This window comes from Nicotiana sylvestris, chromosome 10 (assembly GCF_000393655.2).
Source record: "Nicotiana sylvestris chromosome 10, ASM39365v2, whole genome shotgun sequence".
NCBI classification, from domain to species: Eukaryota; Viridiplantae; Streptophyta; class Magnoliopsida; order Solanales; family Solanaceae; genus Nicotiana; species Nicotiana sylvestris.
This window is the reverse complement of record NC_091066.1, coordinates 72,125,638-72,147,051: the sequence shown is the minus strand read 5'-3', so window position 1 is coordinate 72,147,051 and position 21,414 is coordinate 72,125,638. Positions and strand designations below refer to the sequence as shown.

The 21,414-nt window shown below is 38.2% G+C and overlaps 2 protein-coding genes across 5 annotated transcripts; both read left to right on the top strand.

Moving 5' to 3' along the window:
* The first annotated feature begins 1,718 nt into the window (after positions 1–1,718).
* Positions 1,719–7,600, top strand: LOC104230941 (uncharacterized). 4 transcript variants are annotated; one of them, XM_070160697.1, is made up of 8 exons: positions 1,719–1,880; positions 2,926–3,094; positions 3,212–3,332; positions 4,326–4,418; positions 4,491–4,592; positions 4,684–5,042; positions 6,036–6,125; positions 7,340–7,600. In XM_070160697.1, exons 2-6 carry the CDS (start codon positions 2,964–2,966, stop codon positions 4,765–4,767), a joined length of 531 nt encoding a protein of 176 aa, XP_070016798.1. In that variant the 5' UTR covers positions 1,719–1,880; positions 2,926–2,963; the 3' UTR covers positions 4,768–5,042; positions 6,036–6,125; positions 7,340–7,600. The 4 variants fall into 4 exon arrangements, with proteins under 4 accessions (XP_070016798.1, XP_070016797.1, XP_070016796.1 ...); XM_070160696.1 differs by having other exon boundaries at positions 3,209–3,332; XM_070160695.1 differs by having other exon boundaries at positions 1,721–1,880; positions 3,197–3,332.
* LOC138868167 (uncharacterized) lies at positions 4,782–16,911 on the top strand. Its single transcript, XM_070159118.1, has 5 exons — positions 4,782–5,042; positions 6,036–6,125; positions 15,047–15,774; positions 15,847–16,083; positions 16,740–16,911. Exons 1-5 carry the CDS (start codon positions 4,782–4,784, stop codon positions 16,909–16,911), a joined length of 1,488 nt encoding a protein of 495 aa, XP_070015219.1.
* The last annotated feature ends 4,503 nt before the right edge of the window (positions 16,912–21,414 follow it).

Genomic DNA, 21,414 nt, shown 5'->3' with positions numbered 1-21,414 from the left:
AATACGCGGTAAAATAGTCATTCGGGACGAACTAAGTCACAATCCCCAACAGTGCACGACCCCACGCTCGTCATCTAGCATGTGTGTCACCTCAATATAGCACCACGATGTGCAATCCAGGGTTTCATACCCTCAGGACAATATTTACAATCATTATTCACCTCGATCCAGTCCAAACTCTAGCCTGTGATGCCTTTGCTCCTCGAAACGGCCTCAACTCGCATTGAATCTAACCAAATCAGAATCACGACGTCAAAATATACTAAGGGAACGAAGCCCATACGAAAATAATCAATTTACAACATCAATCCTGAAATTGCTCAAACTCAGCCCCCGAGCCCATGCCTCAGAACTCAACAAAAATCATATCAATAGAATCTTTATCCTCCCACGAGTCTATACATATCAAGAACATCAAAATCGGACCTCAAATGGCCCCTCAAATCCCCACCCAAAAATCTCTTAATCTCAAGCCCTAATTACCCATTTTGCACTGATTTTTCTCAAAATTTCACCACTAATTAGGCCTTTAATCCCATATAAACGAGTTATGAAGGCAAAAATCTTACCTCCACGAGATTATCCTTTGGTTCTCTCTTTAATTAGCTCTCCAAAGCCTTCTCCCGAATGATATATGGTGAAAACCCACTTAAAATCGCGAAGGGGAACTTTTTATACTTTTTGACCCAAGCATTCTCGCACCTGCGGTCCTTTTGTCACTTCTGCGCCAAATCCACCGCATCTACGATTTTCACTTAATTGCCAATTTCCATTTGCGTTTAGAATCTCGCACCTGCGCAACTGCAGGTGCGTCCCTTTCACCGCTTCTGCGGTCCCTGATGATCTTCTCCTTGGCTACATCTGCGGCTGCCTTCCGCTTCTGGGGCCATCGCACTTACGGCCTTCCAACCACAAGTACGGTTATGATAGAAACCAAAATGCTTCAACTGCAAAAACTAAATTCCAATTCTTCCGTCACCAATCTGAAATCACCTCGAGGCCCCCGGGGCCTCAACCAAGAGCATAACCACATGATATACCACTACCCAAACTTGTACCAATCTTCGAAACACCTCAAACAATATCGAATCCATCAAATCACATCGAAATCAAGCCTAAGGTTCCATAATCTTCTAAATTCCGCTTTTGATCAAAAAGCCTTCCAAACCACGTCCGAATGACCTAATATTTTGCACACATATCCCAAATGACACAACGGACCTACTGCAACTCCCGGAATTCCATTCCGACCACTATATCAAAATCTTACCTATCAACCGGAAATCGTCAAAATTCCAATTTCGCCAATTCAGGTCTAAACCTTCCACCAATACAAGAAAGTAGAGAATTTGCAACAACGATTTAGCAACAACTGAAATATTGTTGGCTAAAATGGATAAATGGCAACAACTCGATAAAATTGTTGCCAAATATGTTGCCAAATATGTTAATGTTGTTGCCATATTCTATGGTCTAGATAATAAACATTAAAATTTTAAAAATGACAACAACGTTCTAGCAACAACTACAGTATTGTTGCCAAATTTTAATAAATGGTAACAACTAAGTTTCGTTGTTGCAAAAAATAAAACTTTTAACATAATAAAGTGAAATTATAAACATAATTGGCAACAATAAAGTTTTTTTGTTGGCAATAAACATTATTTTGACATACATTAGCTGTGGCCTAAAAATTTCGATTTTTCGCCAAAATCGAGCGGCAAACCTTTCCCTTTTAATTAGTTTTCCCGATTTTTTAGCCCACTCACTAATAAACATTCTAGCTAGGGTTTTTGTTATCAGTTTTACTTGAAAGAGCTCCTCTCCTCCTGTTGTGTCCTCTTTGTTGCTTCATGTTGCGGCTAACCGAAGAAGAACCGGTAAGAATTCAATCTTTAATTGTTTTACCCGATTGCTTCACTAAATTATGGAAATACCAATGTTTGTGATTGTCTTTTATCATTGAAGTACTTAATGGGTATGGGTATCTTAAAATTTTCTATGCCAGATTTCTCCTCTAATTCCTAATGCTATAGAAATAAACTTGGCATAGGTTTTTCTTTTATTATTGTCTAGTTTGTTGTTCCTTTTTTTCAATTCATCTTCTCCTATCATACCAATATTTATGATTGTCTTTTTTGTTATTCATATTCTGCATCGTAGAAGTCAATTTTATCATATTGATGCGAATGAGATAGGAATTTATCGTATACTTTGTGATGAATCTAATTCATTAAACTCCTCAAAGTCAATAGCACACAAACATAGGCTTGTGGAATATGAGCAGACATAGTTTCATGATACAGAATTAGAGATAGAATATCGAAAAACTTACGGTTAAAGCTACTGGAGAAATTTACCCATGCCCTATCTTCTTCAGAAAAACCTTTACCAGTAATACACATAATGGATTTCTTGTGCTAATTGGTTCCCTTCGTCCATCCTCTCTTTATTTTATAATATGATGAATATAGAAATATAAGCTTTACGAAAGTACGTAATCGCAATCTATTCTACTAGTTGGCGAAGTAAAGCTGTTGTAAAAGGGCCTATTTCAGTGTTATCAAAGGCGCGCTTAAGCCCTAAAGCGAGGCTCAAAACAAGTTGAGTGTTTCGCCTCGCTTAGTGGGTACTTCAGTATTGTCAGCAAGGCTCTAAGGCATAATTTTCCTTGCCAATGGGCGCAATGCTAAAGAAGCGACACTAAACAATTAATATTTTACTTTATCGTAAATTTTCTTCAGTTTCTTTGTCCATATATTTTGCAATCATGCTTGTAGATATTAGTTAGAACAACACATGCATATTTGTAGTGTTTCTCCATTTGCGCCTTTCTTTATTAAAGCCCCGCTTTATTTGTGCTTTGCGCTTAAAGCCCCAATAAACCTTAGAGCTTTTCTGCGCTTTTCGCTTTTGATAATACAGGATCAGTTGAAACAGAGACGTTTTGGGATTCAAATCTAATGTCTCTGAGCCGAGGGTCTCCAAGAAATAGCCTCTCTACCCCCTCTGGGGTAGGGGTAAGGTCTAGGTACACTCTACCCTCCCCAAACCCTACTGGTGAGATTGGCAGGCAATCGAAATTCTATTTTAAGTAAGTTCACTTAAGTGTGTCTTGAATTCAGGACACCTTTCAACTTCCAGACACAAAACACAATCGGGATACTATCCTTAAAACAGCTAATAATTTGTATAGATATCGTCGTAGTAGGCTCTATGATCATTTCAAGAAATATGCTACAAAGGAGGAACGCTTGCAGAACATGCCAACCGATGTTAATGAAGCTGAATGGAAGTTCTTGGTTGAATATTTTGATTCTGATACTTTTAAGGTAACTAATATTGAGGTGTAGTTATTTTTGTACTAATTCGAGAATACTATGTGGTTCTGTTCTCTCTCTTCGATGAGCACAAATATTTACAGTTTACACATTTGTATGGTTGTTCTCTCTAATTCCTCTGCATAGAACCTAGACTACTATTGTAACTGTAGTATCATATCAACTTATGATATTATTAATCCCAACCCTCCTTTCAAAACAAGTTATCAGAAAAATGAAAAAGAAATAAGAGCAGACTACTATTCAAGAAAGACAGATCTAGTCTATAGAGTAAGAGAGAGATGTGTATACTTTATTTTGGATTCCTAAACATAGCATAATTTATTTTCTTATTTTGGATAAGATGCATAGCATATCTGCTGCATCACTGTTAATTACAGAAAAGCATTTCTCACCTTTTTAATTTGCTCTCTACACATAGCTTTATTTGATTTCTTCTGAGTTATAACTAAATTGTAATTGTTAGATTCGAATCGAATTTTGTACGGATAATAATTTTCATGATGCTTTTCCTCTTCCCATTGTTTCTTGATCGAGTTTCTGAGTTGACAAATGACACTGCTGTTTGTAGTGCATTATATTTTCATGGCGGACAAATCATCAATATTTGCAACTTGTAGAGCCACCTTTAGTTGAGTAGGTCGAGAAATGAGTTAGATTAGCAACTCTTTCTTTGGAGTTTTGTACAAACTTATTGATAAATATGGGATTGTTCCTCTGTACTTAATCTTATTAAGAGGTTGAGAGTTTTTTATTTGTGTTCTCTGGAAACTTAAGTCTGGTAGTTTTAGTATCTGTTGACTTTATCTGTCTTTTATCTAAAACCACGATAGATAAAATGAAACCAGTTTTGCTTCAGTATACTGAAAAGGAGAATTATGATGGAGAATCTATTTTAGAATGATCCATAATAGTTGCTTTGCTGCCTTTAGTGTTGTTGTTCTATACTGCTTCAATATATTTACAGATTCAAATTCAATGCAGAGAATGAGTGAGCCAAATAGAACCAATAAGGCAAAACAAGAAATTAATCATATTTGCGGCAGAAAATCCTTCCAGGCAGTATCTTTTGAACAGGTAACATATGTCGTTATTTTGATAAATTTTAGTTATTTTTATTTAATATCATAATTTGATTTGTTTTGGTAGAGAAATACAAGCACCGGAAAAGAGCCAAACTTGCAGAAACTTTGGGAATTGACTCACATGAAGAACGGACATTGGATTAATGATGCCTCTGCTGAATTAAATGTACGTGCGAAACTCTTATACTTATTCCTAGAAAATGCGAGTCTGTAGAAATAAATATTGAAAGTTAAAGCCTGTATAAAAAAAATTGTAGGATAAGGTGAAAGAATATGTTGTTGAACAAATTCAAGAAATTGAAGAGGATATTGATTTGGAAGCATTAATGATGCATTTGTGAAAGTTGTTGGAGAAATGTCAAGTTATTGTTGTGGTCAAGGATTGGGAGTTAAGTCAACAAGTAGGAGATCCATGAATGGAATTCAAGAGAAACTGCAAGCACAACAAAAAGAGGCAGAAGAAGAACGTCGTAAAAGAGCAAGTGTAGAAAGCCAGTTAAAAGAAGTAAATATTCAGCTTGAGGAGGAGCGAAAAAATCGAGAAGCCATGGTGCGAGACCAAAAACTAATGAAACAGAGCATGATGGCAATAGCATCCCATATTCTAAGTAATGAGGTATTTCAGTTACTTGCTTTTGATCCTAAGAATATTTTGTTCAAAGTACACAACAGTAAAAATGATAGCATCACTTTATGTGTTAGTCTCGTCACACAGATTTAAAATTCATTAGAGATAAAAACTCAGTATTAGACCTTGAATCAGCAAGAGTGTGAACCAAGAGAGAGTGGGATTTGGGACCACTGTAGGTGCTAAGAGTAGACTGCTCAAAACAGCAACTTTAGCATCTCTCCAAGAGCCTGGAGTAAAAAAGTTGCGGCCTTGAAGTGATTAAGACAGTCTATTTGAATGAGAAAAGCGCAAAAAGAACGACAAATACACTTCTCTGTAAAGGGAACTCAAGAAATAAAAAAGGTACTATATTTCTTAACAAGATTGGCCGAGCTGAATGGCTTATATATTGCCAGGCAGAAAGTTATTACACCTGCAAAAATGAAATCTGAGTAGCAAGAAAACCAACTCTTGGTTGCTTAAGTTCAAGCAGATCAAGATAGACAAAGCCTTACAATGTCTTTGATTTGATTGAAATAATCAACTTTTAAGAATCTGAAAACATTATTGTTTGCCTTTTTTGTGACAAGTAACACCAAAAGCAGTTTGATTAGGGAATGGACTGCTGGAAGAAAAGCACTTTTTATAGAATAAATTAGTTATGGGATTTAGCCATGATGCAGTTATTCTTGATATATCCTATTGCAGCCGGCCTAGCTGAGTGGCTTATGTATGCCAGGAAGTAAGTTAATACAGCTGCAAAATTAAACCGGAGTGGCAAAAAAACCAGCTCTTAGTTGAGGTTCACCAGCAGTAAATGCAAAATTAAACAAAGAGACCGAGAAAAAAACACTTCGATTACGGAAAAGAAGATATTAAAACAACCGAATCTATAAATTACTCTTGTCGCATTATCTCTGTTTCTTCCTCGTTCCTATATCATTACTTTCCATTTATTTGTACGCCAATTTAGTTATCTAGTTTTACTATGTTTGACAGAATGGAGTTTCTGCTGCATTTCTCAACATTATTTCTAATTTAAGTGGTTCAGATGAGGCAAGTTGCTCAAGACTTATGGATGACATCACGGTAAGAAAACTTCGTCTAACTCTTGTAAAAGTAAATTCCTTGGTTGATAATGTTCACTGTCATGTTTGCATTATAATCCTATCTAGTATGCTGTTGCCGCCGCCACCACCATTCGTAACATGAATTTTTCCTTCAGGTATCACAAATAAATTAGTTGTTGGCTTTGTGAAAGTCACCTTTGGCTTTGTATCAAACTTATTCTGGGCAGTTTTACTACAAGACAACGCGAACTTGGTTGTCATAAATCCCCCTTGCTTATTGTTTCTTTCAACCTGCATAATTGTTTAATTTTCTAAATCAAGAAAGTAAATGAAATTACTGGTATTGATGAATGCCCCTGAAGCTAACATGCCACAAATATGTTATCTAAAACAAGAAATAAAACAAATGTTGGTAATGATGAATGCTTCAGAAGTTAGTAGGCCACATGATTAGACTACTAGGTGCAGCAATTGGTTCCACAGTGCAAAAAGAAGGAATAAATTTATAATTCTGAACTAATTATGCTAAGAATAATTGATAAGGGAATAGGAAATGAGTTGGGTTTAAGTATTTCGACCATACATTCATCTCATCCACATTGGTTTTAACTGTATAAACGATGTGCTTAGTTATGTGGAGAGTCTTGTAATATTACCTCTGGAGCATGTCTAATCAAATTGGTCCGAGTCAAAGGGGTGGCTCGAATCCTGTTTCTCTAAGAACTATCCATATTTTGTCATCTTCTTGTAACATTCTTACTCTCCCTTACATCTTCTTGGCTTTATAGTTCTTAGTTGTAACTTTTTTGAGATTGTTCACTATCATTTTTTTTTATGAGTTCCTGTTTACTGTTATTATTACACCTTTTGGCAGCATCAATACCATAAGAAATTGGTGTATATGAAAATCTTATGGCCAAAAGGAGTTTAGTGTTCTCAAAAGTCTTCTTTTATCTTAAAATTTAAGTCATCTTTTTCTTTAGAGTCAAAAGATCAATTAATTATAATAACTATCATAAACGTGTGATCTGATTACTACTTACAAGTAGCAGAATATAAAATTCATATGCAACTATAATCTTTTCCATCATGCTTAATTTTGCTCTAATGTAATCTAGTCACGGCCATATTCTCTCTTTTGATGCCCAAATTCTCTCTTTTGGTCTGTACTTGTGTACTTTATAGTCTTTATTTATTAAAAAAAATATAATTATAATTTATCTTTTTTTGTAGGATGAGCATGAGTAAACCAACATAGCTATGGTTCATCAATGCACAAGTTACTAGAAGAAAATTTGCTTTTAGGGTTGTTATTAGAATAGAAATTATGACTCTGGAGATGTTCTTGTTCTTTTTTGTAAGTAAAAACATATGTTTTAGTGGTACTTATTTTTTGAAGGTATGTAAATACTTAGTGCTTCAGTTGTATTGCCTTTTGTAAATATATATCATATATCAATTTATATATATATGTGATGTTTTAAAAGATAGAAACTGTGGATTGTGTATGTAGCAACTACATATTTAGCGTTGCTAGTTGTACAATAGAAAATGTAATATTATTGAAAAAAAAGTGATTTGTGGCCACAACAATATTTGTTGCTAAAAGCCTTTATAACAGAATACTAACTACCCTCCTGCCAATTTTTTTTGCCACAAGCAATATTGTTGCAAAAAAAATAATAATTTATCGCAACAATAATTGTTGTTGCTAAATATTTTCATAAACCAAAATTGTGTGACCAAAATATAATTAATGGCAACAACATTCTTTGTTGCGTTAAGACAACATTTTGCAACAATGGCTTTTGTTGTTGCGAAAACTTTTCCCATCAGCATTTATTGCAACGACATGCAACAACTTTTTTGTTGTTGCCAAAAGTACTTTTTGCAACAATATTCAATATATGGCAACAAAAAAATTTGTTGCAAATTTCATACTTTCTTGTAGTACGGACCTCCAAAACACATTCCGATCACGCTCTTAAGTCCCAAATCACCTAACGGAGCTAATCAAATCATAAAATTTCCGATCTGAGATCATATACCAACAAGTCAGAACTTGGTCAAATCTTTCAAATTTTAACTGAGCACTGTTCTTCCAATTTCATTCTGATTACCCCGAAAACCAAAACCGACGATTTACATAAGTCAATATACATCACACGGGGCTAGTTAAGCCCGAGAACTGGCGAGCGAAGGGCAAAAGCTCAAAATGACCGGTCGGATCGTGACACATTTCCCACTTGAACTTAGGCGATTTTTGAGAGCTTTTGGAGAGGGGTTCCATCATCATCATCAAGAGGTAAGTGATTTTCACTAGTTGTGAGTTCAATACAAGGTTTATATATGGATTTAGACATGAAAATTTGTAGAAATTTGAGATTTTGAAGAAAAAAATGAGAAATTGGTATTTTTGGATTTTGACCACGAATTTGGGCATAGAATTGAAAGTAAATTATATATTTGAGTTCGTTGGGTTATGGGTAATGTTTATCTTTGAAAATTTTTGGAATCCGGTTATGTGGGTCCGAGGGCAATTTTCATCAACTTTTCGAACGGAGTTGGAAATTATTGTAAATTGGATTATAATGAGTATTAGAGTATATATTTATGCATTTGCACATTTATTGACTAGTTTTGGAGCAATGGGGATCAGTTTGAGTTGTCGGAAAGGTGTTAGAGCCGGTTATGGAACTTCGGAGCGACGTAAGTCTCCTTTCTAATCTTGTAAGCGAAATTAACTCCATAGGTAAAATAAATTAATATGTGCATCTATTTGCGGGGGCTACATATGCACAAGGTGACAAGAGTCCGTGTGTAGCTACTAATTATGCTTATGTCTAGGTAGTTCTAGGTTTACACCATGATTTGTTGATACTGTTATTTGATCTTATTTATTAGTTGCCATGAAAGAAATTGAGATCAAGTATGCTTATTAAATGCTTTGAAAAGAGTTAAATTGAGGATTTCGGGACTTGAAAGTTTTCAATTGAATTCCGTATTTCTGAACAGGATTAAAGAATATTATAATAATAATAATTTGAGAAATCTATGTGCAACCGCGTCGCAACTATATTTCCGCAAGTGGGGTAAATTTTTACTACTCTGATGGGAGAGGGTCGTTCACCTCGGCAGGTTAATGTCACGACCCAAAATCTGTTAAAGGTAGTGATGGCACCGAACACCACTGCCAGGCAAGCCAACACTAAATAGTTAATTAAATCCTCATTTATAATATTTTTGAAATCATAAATCTCCTTTATTTTAACTAGTAAAAGATGAACTTTACAATATAAATAATAATGTTTTCAAATTTTCAATACTGAATACCCCATAATCATCCCAGAATTCGGTGTCACAAGTGCATGAGCATTTACTAGGAAATAAAATAAAATACAACAACTGTCTGGAATACAAATTGGACAGGAGAGAAAAATGTAAATACTATGAAGGAGACTCTGCTAGATGCGGATCGTCAATAAGATGCAGCTCACCTAAGTCCCCATATCAACCACGCTGTTGTGCCCACAAGGCTACTACATGTGTATATGCATGTACAACAAAATGTACAGCAAGTGTAGTATGAGTACGAAAACAACGCGTACCCAGTAAGTATCCAGTCTAATCTCGAAGAAGTAGTGACGAGAGGTTGACGCCGACACTTAATAAGGCCAACAATAATATACCGTTAATATGATTAGTCATGGATTTTATCAAACGATTGTAAGCTCAATAACATGGGGCAAGTAAGCGATTCTTTTATTAATAGGGGATTTTCAATATTTTTTCATCTTTTAACAATTTATATCTCAGGCCAATGAGGTCACATCAATTATCAAAAATTCCCAAGCAATCAATTAAGTCATGCGCAAATCATGCCGAGGTTGTACGGCCCAATCCAACATAATATTTAAACAGTGCACTACCGGAGGGTCGAACGACGCGAACCATAGATGCATCTATTTAATCTGCCGAGGCGTTCAGCCCGTTCCACGAAAGGAAAATACATTCAAACAGTCAATCAAGAATTCATCAAGGAGCAATTATCCAAGGAAACGGCAATCTTCTTTTAACGGTCAAGAAAATGAAGTTTAACCTTTTAAAAATTCATTTACCAAGTTCGATATGATTTAAGCAATTTAAATTGACAATAAGGTTACAAATATAGCAAGTATATCATGCTTTTGGGTTCTAGTTGTGAGCACGTATTTTTTGCCCTATAGGAATTACTCCCATAAAATACAAGAAAAATAATTTTTTTTCCAATTTTTGCAATTTTATAGGATTTTTTGTAGAATTTTACTAATTATTCGCATTTTTGTGCATATTTAATTTTCATTAAAAATCAAAAAAAATATACCAAAAATACATGCATTGCATCTAGGTTTGACTTTTTTAACATTATTGGAATTAATTAGTAATTATTTTTTTATTTAAAAACGAAAATCACAAATAGCTCATTTTACACCTTTTAATTTTAGTTTATTGATTTCTCCCTGTAATTTAGGACTAAGTAATTTTATTATTATTGTGAGTAGGCAATTAGCTTAATTTCACAAATTAGATTAGTTTAGGAGTTAATTTTAGGATTTTATTAAAGAAAAAAGAGAAAAAGGAAAAATAAAACGAATGTGGGAAAGAGATTTGTTCAATCGGGCTGGGAATTAACCCAATTCCTCTCCCATCCCAAGTCCCACGCCTGCCCGCCCAGGTCCAGCCCAAAAAAACACTCCCCGACCTGCCTTACCCGCCCCACTCCCTCTTAATACATAAACCACCTTATAATTTCATCCCCAAAGTAAACCCTAAACCTAGGATCATAGAAACGGCGTCAAACCCCTATCCTCGATTCTGCTCGCCCAAATTCGTCCAACTCGGTTGAGTTTTCAAAACGAGTTTTGCCTAAACGCATTGCACATGGACCCTTCTTTCGTCTCTCCAACGTGGCATAACCGTCTCTCTGACATAATATTTTCAGCATTTAGCCATTCTCACGCGCTCTTGATCTCTTGGGATGAATCTCGGGTAGATAGGAGCAGCTGGATGTCAGAAATTACATCCACGCCTTCCATTTGTCCAGGTTTCGTTCTATGTGAGATTGGGGGTTAATATTTTTCGGATTTTGGATAGAATTTGGGGGATTTCTTGGGAAAGAATGGAATAGAAGGTTCGAGATTTCTGAGTTTCATATATAAGGTATGTTTTTTGTTTAAGAAGGAGGAAGAAAAATTCTCGGGTAAAAGAAATCTTCTAGGGTTCTTGAGCTCTTTTGTGTGAGATTGCTTCAGGTTTTCTTTTCGACCTTCTTCAGAAAAACAAAAAAAAAAGCAAAAAAAAATATAGTCTGAGTTCGATTTCATTCAAGTTTTACTTCATTTCAAGAAAAATCAACAAAAAAAATCACCAAGAATAGATTTTGTTTTTTTAGCATTTCTTCTTTCTCTTGATTTCTGGTTCTCAAAAAATGGAGCTTGATTAAAGTTTGAGTTGGAGTTTGCATTTAAGTTCTGAATCCCGGTGTCGTTCCAAATTTCTATCTGAGCTTCTGATTTCTACTCGCTTCTGTTGCTGGTTATGCTGATATTAGCTATTGGATTTCATTTGTATTCAACGTTCGAGCAAAGTTAATCGGAAGTGTTTACTGATTCAGGTTCATTTCTAATCTCCTGTAGCCTATCTTTGGCATTTGATTAAGAAATGTATTGAGAGTTTGAGTTCAGCTGGTTTAGAACTGTTTAAATCTTGGTGATTGTTGGTCGTAATGTGCTTGTTTGCCATTTGCACGAGTATTTCTGGTTTGGTTTGGATGTGTATATGTTAAAATAAGTTCTCTGAAATTGTTCTCTAGTGTTCTTTGTCCGTCATTGGTTTGGTAGCTTCGTTTTGTTTTCTAAAAACTGTACGAATCTTCGAATCTTAATCGAGTCAATCCCAGTGATTTGTGTGTGCTTAATTTGTCATTCAATCATGATCACTCTGATGTCGTAATTTGATTTGGACTTGCATAATCCCCTGCCCTGCTTTTCTCTAATTTGATTTGGACTTGCATAATCCCCTGCTGATTGAGAGTTGCCCTGAATTTGATTAAGTTGGATTTGAGTATTTATAAACACTCGTAATTTGCTTTTGGCGCGTAGTAAAACTATTACAACTATGGGTACGATTTCTGTAACGTGGTAGTGTTACTTATTTTAAAAAAAAAATTAGATAAGTAGGAATATCTTTAGTTTGTCTTCAAAAAATATATACAAACCTTTTCTCTAAAATAATTTGAGGTGCGTCATACACAAATAAAATCCATATCATATGGCCCTCACATAACTACAAAGTTAGTTTAGAAAATGCTTCGAACTTTCATAGTTGCTTTAGGTGCGTTAATTAAATAATTATCATGGCTACGGGTACGATTCTCATGACATGGTCGTGATGCTTAATTTCTAAAAATCAGGGGGTACATTTATGTGATCCGACCATAATTTAATGTTGTTAATTAAAATAAATATGTTGTGGATCGTGGGTACGATTTCCGTGACATGATTCGCAATGTGTAATCAATAATTAATTGTGTAATAATTTGATTATTAAAAGCAGTTTAAAAGGAATAAAATGCACATGGGTTCCAAAAATATTTTAAAATCAAATAAATAGACCAATAATAACAGTTGAGTGACCGTGCTAATACTACAGAACCCAGGAATGCCTAACACCTTCTTTCGGGTTAACAGGATTCCTTACTCGGATTTCTATGTTCGCGGACTGTAAAACAGAGTCAATCTTTCCTCGATTTGAGATTTGAACCGGTGACTTGGGACACCATAAATTATCCCAAGTGGCGACTCTGATTTTTAATTAAATAATTCCATTTTGATTGTCACTTAAATTGGAAAAAACTCCCTTATACCTTTCCGGGTATAGAAAAAGGAGGTGTGACAGCTCTGGTGACTCTGCTGGGGACTAGAATCTAGAATCTCTGGTTCAGGGTTTAGAATTCGAGCTTAGAATAATTGTTATAATTGGCTTTGTTTATTATCTGATCTTTACGTGTTTGGGCCTAATGTGCTAAATATCGCTTTTTACCGCTTTGATATTATTTGAACTGTATAAAAATTGCTACGAAACCCTTCTCCTCTCATCATCGGGGAAGTGCACACTAGCATGACTTCTTTTCTATTAGTGTCATACCTTAATTAAGAAAGAGGCTCGGACGAGTTACAAAGCCGGATGGCCTTTTAGTTCCCGGTACGTAGCCCCCCCTCCCAGCTCGAGTTGTCCGCTCGGGTACACAAGTCTAGAACAACATACCCAGGTTTTTTAACTTAGAATAACTCAGCCTCATGCCGGATCCCTAGTAGGAACGCTTGTTTGCATCATATGCATTTGACTTTGGGGACTCAACACAGGGGTTGGGTCCATCTAGGACAGGCGTACCCGAAAATAAAAGACCAACCTGATGCATTTTTATGTGCTACCTATGCATTAAATTTGTTTCAGACTGCATGTTGATCGGCTCCTAGGTTAAGTGAGGAACACAAAAAAATTGATAGGAAAAAAAAGACCAAGTGTGGAGAATGAGAGAAAATTTCATCCGTTGCCCAAAATCTGGTATCCAAAACATCCCGAAACTCTGCCGAAAAGTTTTGAAAAAAAAGAGAGAAAAGAGTAGAAAAATCATTTCAAAGTGTTTATACTTTTCAGTTATGTCAAAATTGGCCGAACTACCCGGGTTTGATTCTCACCGAATGTGGGATACGTAGGCAACCCTCATCGGGTCCAGCCCCGCTTTTTGAAAAAAATTGGAAAAAATATATGAGGCATCGTCATTTTGTCGTAAATAAAGTGGGTCATGTCGTTCTTGTCTAAATAGCCGAATGTTCCGACGGGATGCCGAAAGGCTTTTTTGCAAGAATAGCCGCTAACTGTGTTTTTGTCAAATTTTGGCCACTTAGCAAGCACAGCCCTAAAATCTTTCACGACCAATGAAGGTCATGACCAAGATTCCTTTGGAACTGTACATGTGGTGGAAATATCTGGGAAAATCAGGACGAGATGTGGTCAACCAGTACTTGGGGGGTCTCACCGGGTTATTGAGGATCAAGCCTAGAGGATACATAATAAAAGCATTGGTTACATTTTGGGATCTATCCCATAATGTGTTTCATTTCTCGGACTTTGAACTCACACCCACTTTAGAAGAGATAGCCGGTTATGTTGGGAGTACCGAAGCTTAGACATAAATATCTAGTTGCTCCGAGAGCCGTCACCCCTCATAAGTTTCTTAATCTGCTAAAAATAAGTAGGGGGTCCAATATGCAGATTTGGCAGTTGGTTTTTCAACTCCACAGTTCATATATCAGTGGTACAGACACATAGAGGGATTCGAAAACCTGGAGAGCAAAATTTGCAACAAAGGGAATCGACTAAAATGGGAAGAGCATAGATGCTTCGCCTTCATGGTAGTATTTTTGGGTCTTTTAGTGTTTCTAAGGAAGGATGTAAATATCGATGTACGGGTAGCCGGGGTCGTCAACACTTTGCTTACCTAGGCCAAAAGCACCCTAGCACCCATGATAGTGTCTGAAATATTCCAAGCTCTCACAACCTGCAAAGCCAGAGCAGACTTTTTCGAAGGGTGTAACTATGTTTCTATAAATGTGGATAACTGAGCATCTATGTCATCGTCCCCTGTACATGAACCATGGGTCAATGGGAGAGAGCTGCATAGAGGAGTTTTATAAAAGGGTCGACGGGTTCAACATGACAGAAGGGGTCGCAGAATAGATATCTTGCCTCCGCTCCATCACTGCCAATCAAATAGAATGGAAGTTGGGTTGGCTTCCTGTTGATGAAATCATATATATTCCGGCCACCGGTCCTCACTTCCTCCTGCTGGGTCTCAGAAGTATACAGTCTTATGCTCCGTACCGGGTTTTGAGACAGCTAGGGAGATGTCAAATAATTCCAAAGGATGAAGACCTTAGTACTCAGGTAGTCGAGATTGGTTCTGATGGTCAGTTTCATGAAGCGGCAGTTCGCCAGATCTGGAGTGAGTGTCAGTACTTGACAGCAAACACCCAAGTGCGTGATCTATCCAAGAGTGAAGTCTCGCCCGATTACCTTGCATGGTACAAAAGAAGTGTTGAGTTTGGAAGACCAGCCAAAAGACCCCATCTTCAAGAATTTGTCGAGGCGTCACAGGAACAATGGGATTGGTTGGCCAAAGAAAATGAGTATAGGACCGCCATAAGCAAGCTGGAAAAGCAAGTTAGAGATCTTCAATTTGAGAATGGTTTGCAAGCCACTGCGGATGAGGGTGAAAAGAAAAAGCTAACCAAAGAAAATGGTGCCCTCCTAGCCCAAATTCAGGAAATGAAAATAGCAGCCGAAAACCCCGCTAGAAGTGCAAAAGATGAAAAGCTTATAAGTAACCTTAGGCAGAAAGTGGTTGAATATGGTTTTGATCTGAACAAGGCCGAGGGAAAACTGGCAAGGGCTCAAACAAAATTGGACAAGAATGCGGAGGAACGAGCACGCTTGGTTCAACAGTTAAAAGCGAAATATGACAATGGAGTCGTGGGGTTGAAGAAAAAGTTCATCGTCCTTGAGAACAAAATGACCAAGCATGCAAAAGATTTCAAAGCAGAAAGGGAACACTGTTATGCCCTGATGTCATAGCTAGAGAAAGACCTGCAGCAGCTTCAAGAGCAAAATCACACAGCTGAACAAGTTTTTGATGACAGATCTCAGCAGATCGGACGGTTGTTACAGGAGAAGGGTATTATCAAGGAACGGGTCAGGAGAATTGCGGACTACATTGTGATGAAGTGTAACAAGTGTGAAGACATGACCAGATCCACATTCTTCGCTTCAGTTAGGATATTTGTCCGAGAGATCATGGATGACTTGTTTCACCTCCAAGAAGACATAGCACAAAGGCCCGCAGCAAGGCCAACTGAAGCAATAGTTGAAGCACTTATGTATTCTTGACTTTGTTTGTTTGAGTCTATTTAGTTAGTTTATTTTCGAGTCTGTATTATCAGTTTGTTAGTTCATTTTGAGTCTGTATTTTCAGTTTTCTTTTGAAGTTTTCAGTTCACTCATCGAGTCTGTTAGTCTTTATGTTTAAATCTATAGGGGGAGTTGTCGTAATCAAGATGTTTTGTTTATCTTATAAAAATTTGAAAATCCCAAAAAAATATTTTGTTTTATTTCACACATATTCCCAGAACTACGCATGGTCTAATTCATGCGGCGTCATGATACCTATGCAATCCCTATAGGATTCGATCATAACTCCGAAATGAAAAGAGGGAAAAGAGAGAGGAAAACAAGAAAAATTTTGAAAAATGAGAGAGGAAAAATGAGAGAATAAAATGATAAAAACAAGAGTCAATCAAGAAAAAACGGGTATGAAAAAAAGAGGAAAAGAAATTGCAATTAGTGAAAACTGGGATGACGTAAGTAGCCGTTCAAATGCATAAGAGAAATGGTTAACTGCTTAAGTGCATTGCATTCCCAACGTGCGGTTGACTATCTGTTAAGCCCTTAATTGCTAACAAGTTTGTTTTTGTCATCAAGTTCAGGCAAGTGGTTAGTTTGTTTGGCATTCTGGCAACTCCTCGTACAACACCAGGTCCAAAGACAAGTTGGTCATGGCTAACCAAGAACTGGATACAAGTGTTATTGATCCGTCAAGAGAAGAGGAGGAGTCTGATGTCAATTTGAAAGAGGAGTTGCATAAGTTGAAGCATCAGATGGCAGAGATGTACCAGACATGGGCAAAAGGGCATCCACCACCATCCTAACCCGTCAACCCTACTTTTGTCTTGCCGTTGGCTCAATCCCAGGAACCTCCCACTGTGGATTCATCTCCAGGCTTCCCTGTTTACCACCACTACCAAGGCACCACTTCCCAAAACCCCACCAGCACCACCACCCAAACCAATCTCATACCCTATCCACCAGCCACCCATGTTTTCATGGCACCCCCACCCGCTATGCTCCACCGATCCTCCAGTGAGCCCTTATTCCAGACCCAAGATAACCAATACTATCCCCCGGGGCCCACGTTTAAGGCCTCAGAGCATTACTCATATACTCCTCGTTTCGACCTCCCTGTCGAGACTGAGAAACCACCTAAGAACCCAGAGCAGGAGGAGATGTTTAGGAAGGTAAGAAGCCTGGAGCAGTCATTCAGAAACATGCAGGGATTGGGAGGCCAGGTAAGTGTAGCCTACAAAGATTTGTGTCTATTTCCCGATGTTCAGTTATTTGTAGGATTTAAGATGCAGAAGTTTGATTTGTATGACGGGAACGGAGACCCGGTGGACCACTTGAGGGGATTATGTCGTAAGATGAGAGGAGCCGGCGGGAAAGATGAGCTGTTGATGGCATACTTTAGCCAGAGTCTGAGTGGATCGGCGTTGAAGTGGTACACTCGTCAGGATCACAGCAGATGGCATACCTAGGATGATGTGGCCCAAGCATTCGCTCGTCATTTCCAGTACAACATCGAGATTATTCCAGATAGTTTGTCTTTGACTAAAATTGAGAAGAAGCCTAGTGAAAGTTTCAGAGAATACAGTTTTCGCTGGAGAGAACAAACGGCAAGAGTTAATCCCCCGATGGAGGAGAGCGAAATGGTGGAGTATTTTTTACAGGCTCTGGAGCCTACTTACTTTGGCCATCTGATATTAGCCATAGGAAAGTCTTTCAAAGAGGGAGTAAAGATGGGTGACATGGTGGAAGAAGGGCTTAAATCAAGCAAAATTATGAGCTACTCGGCTATCAAGGCGACTACCCAAGCTATTCAGAACGGTATTGGGGGAGTGATTGGAAAGAATAAGAAAGAAGATGTGGCAACGGTTGATTCAGGATCATGGTTTGGACCTAGGGGCATGTCACACCAATATGCCCAGCCTCGACCCCATCACTGAACCTACACCCAAACCCCATATAATACAGCCCAACATTACTTCCCATCACTAGACCCTCATATTTCTGTCCACCATGCCCAGACATATACTCAACCTCCCGCTTACTTACAATGGCGTGCCCCAGCCCCACAAAACACCTACCCAGCTCTACAAAATGCTTACCCACCCCTACGAGCCTACCGAAACCCTGCCGACCCAGGTTTTTGACCCAATCCAGCATTTAAAAATAAGAGGTTGCAGTGGAAGAAAACCTTCACCCCATTGGAGGAGTCTTATACTAGCTTATTCCATAGATTGAAGCAGTTGGATATGCTGAGGCGAATTGAGTCGAAATTGCCAAACCCTCCTGCAAAGAATCTTGATTACTCCTTGAGATGTGAATATTGTTCTGGTACTCCGGGGCATGATACGGAGAAGTGTTGGCACTTGAAAAATGTCATCCAAGAGCTTATTGACACAAACCGGATTGAAGTCAAGACTCTAGAGGCACCCAACATCAACCAGAACCCATTGCCAACCCATGAGAAAACAAACATGATCGAGATAGTACATAAGGGAGGGGAGCCCAAGAAGCCTTCACAGTCTGTCATGCTGATTCGGTCTAGTGAGGTCAAGCCAGTTAAAATCCAACAGTTGAAGGATCAGCGAACGAGTTGAGCAGGATAAACGGTGAGCCATTTGTGGTAGTCAAGAAAGGATCCCCAAGTGATGTTGCAGCAAAGCAAAAAAAGTCAAAAGTGGTTGTGCCAGGAGTGGCAAATAAACCGATCATAATTGTAGAGGGTGCCTGTACAGATCCTGTCATCATTAAGCCTGTAACCCAATTACTGGTAATCAACACTAAGGCTATTCCATGGAACTATGAACGGGTAATAGTGACCTACAAGGGGAAGGAAGTGAAAGAAGAAGTCAATGAGGCACAGGGATTAACTCGTTCGGGGAGATGCTTTGCCCTGGAAGAGTTAAGGAATGCTAAAACATTTAGAGATAACCCAGTTCTACTATAGAATGCAGTCACTAAAGAAGAGGCGGAGGAGTTTCTGAAAAAGATGAAGGTACAAGATTATTCCATCGTGGAGCACCTGAGAAAGATGCCCACTCAGACTTTCCTGTTATCATTTCTAATTCATTTAGACGAGCATCGTCGGGCCCTGATGAAAATTCTAAACAAAGCTCATGTCCCCGACAAAATTTCAGTGAACCACCTGGAGAAGATCGCCAACAAAATATTTGAGGTGAACAGGGTCACCTGCTCTGATGATGAGTTGCCTGTGGAAGGTACTGAACACAACAAAGCTCTCTATCTTACGGTAAAATGTGAAGATTCTGTGGTCACCAGGGTGTTAGTTGACAATGGTTCTAGTGCAAACATCTGCCCTCTCTATACTCTGAACAAGTTAAAAGTGGATGATGAGAGGATTTACAAAAATAGCATATGCGTTCAGGGATTTGACGGTGGAGGGAAAGATTCAGTTGGTGATATAGTGCTTGAATTGACAATATTACCAGTGGAATTCACCATGGAGTTTCAGGTACTGGATGTAGCTGTCTCTTACAATTTTCTACTAGGTCGGCCTTGGATTCATGCCGCCAAAGTAGTCCCGTCCACTCTGCACCAGATGGTCAAGTTCGAATGGGATAGACAGGAGATCGTTGTGCATGGCAAGGATAATTTGTGTGCTCACAGTGATGCCTCTGTCCCGTTCATTGAGGTTGAAGATGACAAAGGGCCTCGAATCTATCAAGTTTTTGAAACAGTGCCGATCGAGAAGGTTCAAGAAGGGAAACGTGCTCCAACTCCAAAGATAACCTCCGCATCAGTCATAGTGATCTTTAAAATACTAAAAAATGGCTTTGTGCCCGGTAAAAGGCTGGGTGCGTCTCTGCAGGGTATCATACAGCCAGTGTCCCTCCCTGATAATTTAGGTACATTCGGTCTTGGATTCAAACCTACTGCTATAGATGTGAAAAAGGCTAAAAGGTTGAAACAGAAAGCGTGGGCACTTCCAAAGCCTATTCCGCGTCTCTCCAGGTCTTTTGACAAGCCCGGTGCCAGGAAACGCCCAGTGGCGATAGTTCCAAGTTCTGTGGTTGACATTGATGAGGAGTTAATCGAAAGGTTCCAAAGGTTGTTTGATGACGTGAACATGGTAGAAGTTGGAGAAGGTTCTAGCAAAGCAGACGTGCAGTTTGTCGGGACGAATGTAAAGCTTAACAATTGGAACGCTACTCCCCTCCCTACCCGGAAGGAGTCTTGGTAATTTGTTTTGTTTTCTTTTCTATCTGGGTCATTCCAGGGTTGTGACCCAGACTTTTATTTTCCGCTTGTTGATGTACAAACCATGTTATCCTTTATTTTAATGAAATGCAATTTCCCTTTCCATCACTCCTGATAGTTTTATTTTTTGTTTTCTTTTCTTCTCTGTATAGTTCTTTTTATGTTGGTTTCAATGACATGACATGCATGAGGAATCTTCGGCCCAGTCTTAAAAGTCAATCTAATTCTAAAATAATAATCCAAGAAATAGAGTGTGATGATGAATTAGAATATGATGAGGATGAGGCCTTTGAAGAGATTAGTAAGGAACTAAGTCATTTTGAAGAAAAACCCAAGCTTAATCTGAATAATATGGAAGCAATCAATCTAGGGGACCCAGATAATGTCAGAGAAACTAAGATAAGTGTCCATCTTGAACCGCAAATCAGGGAAGAAATAATTAAAGCATTGTTTGAGTATAAGGATATTTTTGCGTGGTCGTATGATGATATGACAGGCTTGAGCACCGATTTGGTGGTCCACAAATTGCCAATTGATCCAGTATTTCCCCCGTTAAGCAGACGTTGAGAAAGTTCAAAACTGACATGAGTGTGAAGATTAAAGAAGAAGTCATAAAGCAGCTTAATGCAAAGGTCATTCGAGTCACGTGGTATCCCACGTGGTTAGCCAACGTTGTGCCTGTGCCAAAGAAGGATGGTAAGACCAGAGTGTGTGTTGATTATCGTGACCTTAACAAAGCCAGTCCAAAGGACAATTTCCCACTACCAAATATCCACATTTTGATTGATAATTGTGCCAAGCATGAGATTGGGTCTTTTGTGGATTTCTACGTGGGGTATCATCAGATTTTAATGGATGAGGAAGATGTGGAAAAGACGATATTCATCACGCTGTGGGGAACATATTGCTATTGGGTGATGCCATTCGGTTTGAAAAATGCTGGGGCAACTTACATGAGGGCAATGACTACCATATTCCATGACATGATACACAAGGAGATCGAGGTTTATATGGATGATGTGATCATAAAGTCCAGGAAGCAGTCTGACCATGTCAGAGATTTGAGGAAGTTTTTTCAGAGGCTCCGCAGGTAC